This window comes from Temnothorax curvispinosus, unplaced genomic scaffold (assembly GCF_003070985.1).
Source record: "Temnothorax curvispinosus isolate PA1 unplaced genomic scaffold, ASM307098v1 QBEX01016017.1, whole genome shotgun sequence".
Classification (NCBI taxonomy): Eukaryota; Metazoa; Arthropoda; class Insecta; order Hymenoptera; family Formicidae; genus Temnothorax; species Temnothorax curvispinosus.
This window is the reverse complement of record NW_020225797.1, coordinates 1-9,223: the sequence shown is the minus strand read 5'-3', so window position 1 is coordinate 9,223 and position 9,223 is coordinate 1. Positions and strand designations below refer to the sequence as shown.

At 34.7% G+C, this 9,223-nt stretch overlaps 2 protein-coding genes across 2 annotated transcripts; one reads left to right on the top strand and one right to left on the bottom strand.

The window, feature by feature from the left end:
• The first annotated feature begins 2,786 nt into the window (after positions 1-2,786).
• LOC112466272 (selenoprotein K-like) lies at positions 2,787-3,872 on the top strand. Its single transcript, XM_025034297.1, has 4 exons — positions 2,787-3,105; positions 3,182-3,266; positions 3,383-3,457; positions 3,529-3,872. Exons 1-4 carry the CDS (start codon positions 3,087-3,089, stop codon positions 3,620-3,622), a joined length of 273 nt encoding a protein of 90 aa, XP_024890065.1. The 5' UTR covers positions 2,787-3,086; the 3' UTR covers positions 3,623-3,872.
• Positions 3,873-4,067: 195 nt separating this feature from the next.
• LOC112466271 (HBS1-like protein) lies at positions 4,068-9,139 on the bottom strand. The gene is made up of 9 exons (XM_025034296.1): positions 8,891-9,139; positions 8,571-8,636; positions 8,191-8,490; positions 8,062-8,100; positions 5,882-6,431; positions 5,581-5,810; positions 5,271-5,466; positions 4,971-5,176; positions 4,068-4,892 (listed from the first exon to the last, which is right to left on the bottom strand). The coding sequence occupies exons 1-9, from the start codon at positions 8,931-8,933 to the stop codon at positions 4,438-4,440; spliced, it is 2,085 nt and encodes a 694-aa protein (XP_024890064.1). The 5' UTR covers positions 8,934-9,139; the 3' UTR covers positions 4,068-4,437.
• Positions 9,140-9,223: the final 84 nt, after the last annotated feature.

Genomic DNA, 9,223 nt, shown 5'->3' with positions numbered 1-9,223 from the left:
ATATCAATCATTGGAATCAAGTATTACGCTGTACGTAATCCCAGTAGGGGAAAATACTCGATTGGGATTGATAGATTTTCTTACGCTTACGTTTTATGTCCTTACGGCATTTTATGTGTGAAGGCCTTTATGAGGCAAAAAGTTTTAAGCGCATTTGAAGAAATTTTAGAAAATGAAGACATTAATTAAAGTTATTAATTTTACATTGTTTATATATTAATTAAGTTATATTAATAATAAAATGTTAAAATAAAAGAGTTAAATGTTCAATGTGTTAAAATAAAATATTATTTATTCAGTTTATTGACTCAGTTTATTGTACACTTTATATTATTGTAAACATACCTTAATTATTTGCTTGTTGCAAATACCAGTTTTTTTGGTGTTCTGGTAATTTATCCCACTGCTATTGGACACTGCCTTCCGCCATAAAATAATTTTTATAAATTTCCCGAACTTCTTTGGCCACTTGCGTTGAATTCCTGGCTGCGTTTGGATTAAGGTTTCGTAGTCCGAGAAATTCATTTTCTTCACGCCATTGTCCAATTTGTAAATTTCCACTTCGATCTTCTCTATCAACAAAACATGGTGGAAAATATCTTCTTTGTCCTGGTGCAAGATGAAGCTCACTGTCCCGAAGCCAATTGTGCAAAACAACACAACATTGTACAATACTTTGTATAGTTTCAAGAGATGCAATTATTGGTTTTCTAAAAATACGAAATCTTGATGTCATTACTCCAAACGCATTTTCAATACACATTCGAGCTCTGCTTTCTCTATAATTAAAAATTATTTGATCTGGTGTTAAATTAACACCGGGATAAGGCCGCATTAAATTTTCCAATAATGGGAATGCTGCGTCTCCGACAAATACAAAAGGGACTCTAGTATTTGATCCATGAAGAACAGTTGGTGGAGGCAAGGGTAATTTTTGTTCAATTATATCTTTTCCAAAATCTGATGATTGGAAAATACCACCATCACTCTCTTTTCCGGCTGATCCAATGCTTACATATATAAATCTGTATTGCGCATCACAGGCTGCGAGAAGTACTATACTAAATGTTCCTTTATAATTATAAAAAGTAGAGCCTGTATTCTTGAAACACTGTACAACTACATGTTTTCCGTCGATAGCCCCAACACAATTTTGGAAATTCCAAATATCCCCAAAGTCTTGAGCTATGCTAGCCCATTCCTCTTCTTTTAATACAGGTAATACTTCCGGATGTAAAACATCCCATATCACTTTTGTAGTTTCCGCAATAATTTTTGACGTAGTAGCTCGTCCAATTCGATACTGATAATGTAATAAGCTAGCCATACTGTCTCCAGCAGCAATATATCGTAAGGTTAAAGATAATCGTAATCCAGGTGGTAAAGGTTCTCTAGTTAAATATAATTTAGAAATTTGAGGCTCTATTTTATGTAGTAGGGTATCAAATTGGTTTGGTGTCATTCTGTGGTAATTAAAAAAGAGCTCAACATCATTGCGTAGTTCGGCAACAAGATTACTGTAAGCTCCCTGCTCAAGTCTATTGGTTAAAATAGGTCGAACCCACCAACGTGGAGCTGATCTTCGATGTTGTATTCTTTGTTGTCGTTTTCTCCACAACCATAATAGAAGAAATATTTTAAATTCTTCATCATCCATCTATTATATATAGAAATTAATTTCATACATATTATATGAAATAATCTCATTGTTAAAAAATAAATATTACGATATTATACATTTTTAGTAATATCTTTTAAATAATAAATTATATTTATTTTAACTCTATTGAGAAAACGTAAAATATTTTTTTAGAGAAAATTGTATACGTAATATTTTTTTACTAAAAGCTAGTTAATAGATTATTTACTTTTTCTGTATTTAATATTCTTCTTTTCTCTCTTCCTTTTACAATTATTTATATTATTTTTTATTATTAAATATTACATGTATATACGCATGTATTTTTGTAATAAAATTGGGAGCTGTCACATTTATATATGTATAACGCGCGCATGGAAACACTATCAGCACAAACGCGCGCTATAACATGGCTATAACGCATGGCAACGCGTGCATGGAAATCAGGGGTTACAGCGCGTGAGCGTCCAAACCGAACGCACCCTTTGTGTGCGATGGCCTTGCGGTGGGGAGCACACTTCTGCACAACGCATAATGCGTAAGCATAAGAAAATTGATTGGTCCATACACATGTGCATAAGGAAATAGACCAATCAGTTTTCTTATGCTTACGTATTATGCGTTGTGCAGAAGTGTGCTCCCCACTTAAGGCCTTCACACATAAAATCGCATAAGGACGTAAAACGTAAGCGTAAGAAAATCGACCAATCCCAATCAAGTATTGTACTGACCGTAACCCCAGTAGGGGAAAATACTTGATTGGGATTGATCGATTTTCTTACGCTTACGTTTTACGTCCTTACGGCATTTTATGTGTGAAGGCCTTTAAGCCTATTCACACGGCTACCAGTAGCAGCCATACATACGCTACCGGCTACACTCATAAAGCGTTTTTTCTTATGGCTCCTGCACACAGGACGCGGCAGCGCGGCATTGCGGCAACGCGGCACCGCGGTAACCAATTACCGTCTTGCCTTTCCGTTCTACTTTTGAAAGTCGTACGGAAAGGCAGATGATGATTGGTTACCGCGGTGCCGCGTTGCCGCAATGCCGCGCTGCCGCGTCCTGTGTGCAGGAGCCATTAGCTGCACTACCGCCCTGCACTGCCCTGCACTACCCAATAGCGTTGCACTAGTGTTGCACTAGTGTTGCACTAGTAGGCGATAGTGCAGCCAAGAAAAAACGCTATCAGTGATTCAGATCAGACAAACCAAACAATGGAAAAGGCTGGCCATATTGTGAATATTGTCCTCGGAAAAGAGGCAGGAGCCAATTAAACTAGAAGAAGAAGAAGAAGAAGCACCCATCAGAGAGAAGTCCTCTGGTTACACCAGTTACGCATAATAATTTAATTGCGTGCAAAATTATATGTCACGAAGAATTGAAAATAAACTTTAAATTTTGTCTCTGCACCACTCAACGAGTCAACGAGCGTGTTGCTTTAAATATGGTTTATGTAACGGATGGTAATATACTGTAAAATCTAACCTAATTGTTTTCTTGCGTACAAAAGACAATTCGTATATAATAATTTGCTTATAGATGGTAACGTGGTAAAATCTACTCCATGGGGATTGAAGAGGATTCTCGGATTTTTTACAGGAATAATTTATATGATCATCATGTTGTAAGTGCTATATAAACCGCTGTATTTTAATGAACCATTGTTATATGACAAATCATGACTTTTCGACTAATTAGCTGCATTTTTTCTTTATGCGCGTAACATAATGCTGGATATAGTTTCCAGACATTGTTCAATCCTGGCATGAATTCATTGGGAAGTCGGTATTCAAGGGACTATCATCCTGGCTCTGGGTATAGTATTCAGATGTTTATTTTTGTAAAACAATAAGACAATAACTTCTACAATTGTTTATTATATACAGGCCACGTCCTCCAACACGTAGACTTGGTAGACCAAATACGGGAAACAATGTTGACATCCCATTTTTCGGAGGATGTAGCAGTTGTGCAAGATGAAAAAGTTAAAGCAAAAATATTTTGTTGTATTCATTTTAATATAAGAAAAATTAAAGTAGCTAGTATTGAAACCAAAATCGATATAATTGAGAGGTGGATGTATAATTACATTTATATCAATTTGTCCAGTATCTTTTGTTATGATAAAGTGTGTTAATGTATTTAAAAAAAAAATGTATTTAATATATCAAAAATTATAACTTTCTCATTAAGCAATTTGTTATTAAAGGAATTTTTGTAACTTATAAAATATTAGTTATTTTAATCGTCATATAATACACTTGCGTATCAAAATACATAGAGAACATTAAAACCTTAGTAACTTGAGATCATTTCTTTGATGATATACATCACAAAATCTTTAATCAGGAAATAATAAATGATATGTAAATAAATAAAGCATTTGATATTAATCTTGGATGAAAATAATGTAACCATACCTTTATTAGACATTCTAAATTAATTTCGCTCGTTCAAGATATAAACAATTACAAATATACTATAGGATATATTAAGAAAAAGTCTTAAGTAATTAAGTAATTGAGTAAAGTTCTCTGTACTCTTGTCGCGGTCAATAAAGTAGCTGTTTTCCAGGGATTTCTATAGTGCACGTTACATGTACTATAGAACGCAGCTAACTTCAGGTGGAAGGCATTATTGACCGCGGTACATAAACTAACAACCTACGGAGTTTATATATGTCATTTTGTGTGATGTATATAAATACTATATGTATATGTTAGATCTACGTACAATTCTTCTACATGTATATAAATTACTTTACGTTATTCGAGACTACATTTATATCATCAGAATTACAAAATCTTCGTAATCAGACCAGCCGCAATAGTGGTACCTTCTAATCGCAACATAACTCTACCTAGTTGTTTAATATCCTTGTACAACTCCATGCAGACTGGTGTTTGCGTTGCGACCTCAATGATCGCGCTAGAATTTTTCGGTAAGCAACGCGGCTTCTTTTTGATCACGTCGCCGGTACTTCGATGAAGTTGCGCTATTAATTTCGTGATAACCGCCGGCTGTACCAAAGACTGCTGGTGCATCACCACTGGAAGCCCTTTCGTGATCGGTTTCGCTATCGCGAATATAACAACATGCGCTTGAAAGCAGGTCGTTACAGGTACCGGATTCTGCGGATTACAGATGATATCACCAATACCCACGTTTTGCTGCTCGATCCCCGCTAATGTAAGCGCAACGTGATCACCGGCGAAAGCGTTTGCTGTCGAAATTTCATCCGATTGGAGACCTAGGGTGTATTTAAAAGCATGACATATAATCTCTATGTCATGATCCACTAGGCCTAATAAAAACTCAATTTACAAACCTTTCACAACTGCGATCTCGTTTTGAGGTAGTATTAAAACCTTGTCACCTAAGGATACCATGCCCGTTTCAACGTGACCGGATACACAGAATCCAGATCCGGTGCCCTTAAATATATCGTTTATCGAAAAACGGAACGGTTTACTTATAGGCCGCTCTGGGCACTTGAAATTATCGATAACGTTGACTAGAGTAGGTCCGGTATACCTGCGAAATTATTTCATAAGAAGTAGGTAATATATGGAATATATGTAGTATATGGAATATATACATATATATACAATATATATCGAGATGTTACCAATTAGAGAGCTGCTCCTTTGGCTTTGTTACTATGTTTTCTCCGGATAAACCGCTGCAAGGTACGAAAGTGATGGTGTCCTTGAAGCCAGCTTGTTTCAGAAACACACTCATTTTGTCCACTATCTCATTGAATCTATCTTTAGACCAATTTACGGTATCCAGCTTATTAACAACTACTGCTAGTTGCGACACTCCTAAATATTCAATAAAAATTTTAAATTGTAAGTAACACAAAAATCTATGCTAAATACATTCACTTCTTTTATAATTAAAATGCGACACTGGGGAAGACCTAAAGAAGGGATTACCTAAAGAACGTAATAATAGGGCGTGTTCGCGCGTCTGTCCTCCACTGTCAAATCCAGTTTCAAATTCGCCTCTGGTTGCATCAACTACCAACAAAGCTACATCCGCTTGCGTAGCGCCACTTATCATATTCGGAATAAAATCCTTGTGACCAGGTGCATCTAGGAGAGTGATAGATTTTGTGTCTGTTTCGAACTTCGAGTGGCCTATGTCCATTGTTATCCCTCGCTCTCTATTAAAGATGCATTATAATTGATATATTCCCCTACAATGACTCTACAATATGACACGTTGCATAATCACCTTTCTTCACCAGTCTCGTCGAGCACCCAAGCATAGGCAAATGACTGCTTTCCTATCTTTTTACTCTCTTGTTGATATTTATGAATAAGTCTTTGTGGCACTTGACCCAAATCGCAAAGTAGTCGCCCAAGCAATGTGCTTTTTCCAGCATCAACATGTCCCACGACCACCAAATAAAGCTGCTCCTTGTTATCGCCTCTTTTACTTTTGTATATCGCTCCGACGTCCACTTTCTCCTCGTTAGATGCATTAAATTTTACTTTACAGTCTAATTCCGGTGTTACATGGCCCGACACGGGTGACTGACATCTTGGACTATTCGTTTTCGACGAGACTGTTCTTTTCTCCTTTTGTATGGTATCCTCTTTACGTTTTATCTCAGGACTATTTCGATTGGAAGAAGGACTCCCACAACGTGGACTCAATAAATCTGTATTTTCTACACCACTTAAATCAAAACCCTTCACAATAGGTTTCGTTCCGGTCGGTACGACCTTTACGGTAGACGGCGTTGTAACTTGCAATGTAGGTTTCGCTGATAATTTGTTACCTATCATAAAATTTATTCTCAGCTGTGCTAAGTTACACGATAGGAAAGATAAAATAAAATCATCATGTACATAGCTGTATTGCTAATATACAATTACACAAGTTATATATAAAAAAATCAACTATGTATGATTACTATTGTATAATGTAAATGTAATACAAATGGTCTATATTGCTACATTTTGCAATAATTTTATATACATACATATATATATTTGTGTGTATGTATATGTACACATGTATTCATATACTATATGCATGTATACAATGAATACATTCATTTGTTTAAAAAAATTTTGATAAAGCCTTCATCAAATCTCTCTACCATAAATACAAGATAATAAAAAAAAATAGTCATAAGGCTAAAGAATAAAAGTATAAGTACAATTAAAATATAATTATCCCTATTATGCTTCTCTTATATTTTTTTAAACAAAAAATGTTTGCCACTCTAAATATACTCTAAATGTTACATATTTAGTATCCTGTTTCATCTATCTATTATCTTAGATATTTTATTATTAAGATCGGTATGAATTTCGATAAGGAGTAGAAAAATCGAAAGGTTTAACCGTGTTAAAATGTTGTGCAATGGCTCCAAGAACTGGTTTTTTTATCTTCCATTTTTTACATAAAGTTTTTCCAAATACCGAAACATTCTTTTTTGTGCATGGAAGCTTAACATATCTCAAGGCACATAAATTTAAAGTAACAGGTAGCACATTTGGTGTTACCCTATTGTCATCTTCAAGATATATTTCTGAATTGTGCATATTGCGATGTAATTTTCTTGAAGTAGTCAAATTAGCATTGCGAAAAGCACTGTCAGCTAGAAATTCTGCTTCCTTCAAAGCAGTACTTAAATCCACCCACTCGTCAGGTGATGGAGTGCAAATCTCGTTTACAATATTTATTGGATTTTTAAGTTGTTCTTGCGATTTTAAATCTCTCACGATATTGCTTTTTGGGAAGGTATCCATATTTGAAAAATCTTTCTGAAGTAAATCGATTTCATGTTTGCTCAAAATATTTGTAGATATTAGCTGTCTTGTACTATTTTCATTGTTGTGGAACTTTGGTAAAGGTACATTTTTCGTTTCCTCATTATTACTTTTCTTAATTGATAGTTTCGGGATAACAAATTGTGAGATTGGTGATTGATGTCTTTCTCGAGATTCTATATTATTATCTACATTAGATTTTTGCAAATAATCTGCAGTTAAGGCGGCTAAAGAATTAAAAGGCTGCGTATTTGTGTCACTTTGAGAAGATATTTTTGTTGTATCTGAATTTGTGGATTCGGTGTGATGGGAAATAAGCCCCGCTAATGATGAGAAAGTTTTGAAGGAATGGTTTACATCTTTTGACTTATCTATGCTATTCGGTGGACAAATAGTCCAAGTAGAATCTTTAGATAAATTATGATCTTTCTTAAAAGAAAATCTAGGTATTGTGAACATGGATGTGTTAGATTTATCAATTGAAACACCTTACCTTACCGATGAAGCCCAGTACAAGAAACATGGAAAAAAAAGAAATAAAAGCGAGGTCATTAAGTAATTCCAAATATTCACATAGTTTTAATATAATATTTTGAAAACACAAAAAATGAGATATTGTGCAATATATACCTGAATGCAGCTCCAATCGTTTCTTATTCACCACAGAATCTGTAAATATAAATTTCAAGATTTTTTAAAACATTTTAATACTATTTTAATATCTCAATTTCAGTATCTATTACGATGCGATAAGCATACCAATGTCTTTTTTCGGCGACGACTCCTTCAAAATAGCATCGAGTGCTGTATTTGCATCAAAATTTGACAGAATAATCTTCTCCTTCAGTTTAGAATCAGATACCATGTCACCTATAACATTTCTAATTGTTTCCAAACAAGATACTAACTTTGTCCTTTCCAATTCAGAAAGGTTATATTTATCTTTGTCGGACGATGGCAAAGATTCATCGATATCTTCATTGTCTTCCACTATATCTGGTTCTGTGATGAATGAAGCAATATTCTGTTGTTTGCTTCGATCAAATAAAAACTGCTCCACTGTGTATAATATATGCATAATTACTAAAGGATTAAATTTCATTAAAAGTACTTAACAGAGAAATCTATGAAGCACATACCACTAGGTGATACACAATAATCATCCTCCATTGAATGCCCGTAAACATCATCATAGCCGTCATACTCTATATAAAAGAATGAACATCTTATTTGTGCGACACATTAAAAAGAGTAGACAAAAATAATTAATTGGAGCTAAAAGCTTGGTTGAAACCATATTGCTATTCTCCATAAATCTTTATAAACGGGACAATAAAAAAAAATTGCCATAATCGGAATTTAATATTTTAAAAGATTAAAGTTGAGAGATCCTTCGAAAGGATTTTTAAAAAATCTCGACAGGATAAAACGATTTACCACGCATGCTGTAGTCACTTACCATCCGAGTAATTCATAGAACGGACGTCTCGATGCCGCGACATATCTCATGTGTAACGTGAAATTTGGAATAATGATGAGAAATCACTTACATACTGATGATTTACATACTTTCATGTGTATCTTTTTTTCAGTAAATGGCATCCGCCAAGGACGATACGGCTTCCATGCGTATCAATAAGCATGACTGGATACTGGATGGCAAACCATGGACCATGCCGACCATGGTAGGTTTGTTCGCGTCGCATACTCCAATAGAGCTCTAAAAAAGTAGAGCCTTAAGGCTCAGTCACAATGAGAAAAATAAGGAATAAGATAAAGGAATAAGGAATAA

Coding starts and splice junctions, on each gene's coding strand:
- LOC112466272 (XM_025034297.1), top strand. Junction 3,267..3,382: donor ATTTATATGATCATCATGTT/GTAAGTGCTATA, acceptor TGCTGGATATAG/TTTCCAGACATTGTTCAATC. Junction 3,458..3,528: donor GACTATCATCCTGGCTCTGG/GTATAGTATTCA, acceptor TATTATATACAG/GCCACGTCCTCCAACACGTA.
- LOC112466271 (XM_025034296.1), bottom strand. CDS start 8,933: ATGTCGCGGCATCGAGACGTCCGTTCTATGAATTACTCGGATG. Junction 8,637..8,890: donor TTCTATGAATTACTCGGATG/GTAAGTGACTAC, acceptor TCTTTTATATAG/AGTATGACGGCTATGATGAT. Junction 6,432..8,061: donor ACGATTGGAGCTGCATTCAG/GTATATATTGCA, acceptor ATTTTATGATAG/GTAACAAATTATCAGCGAAA.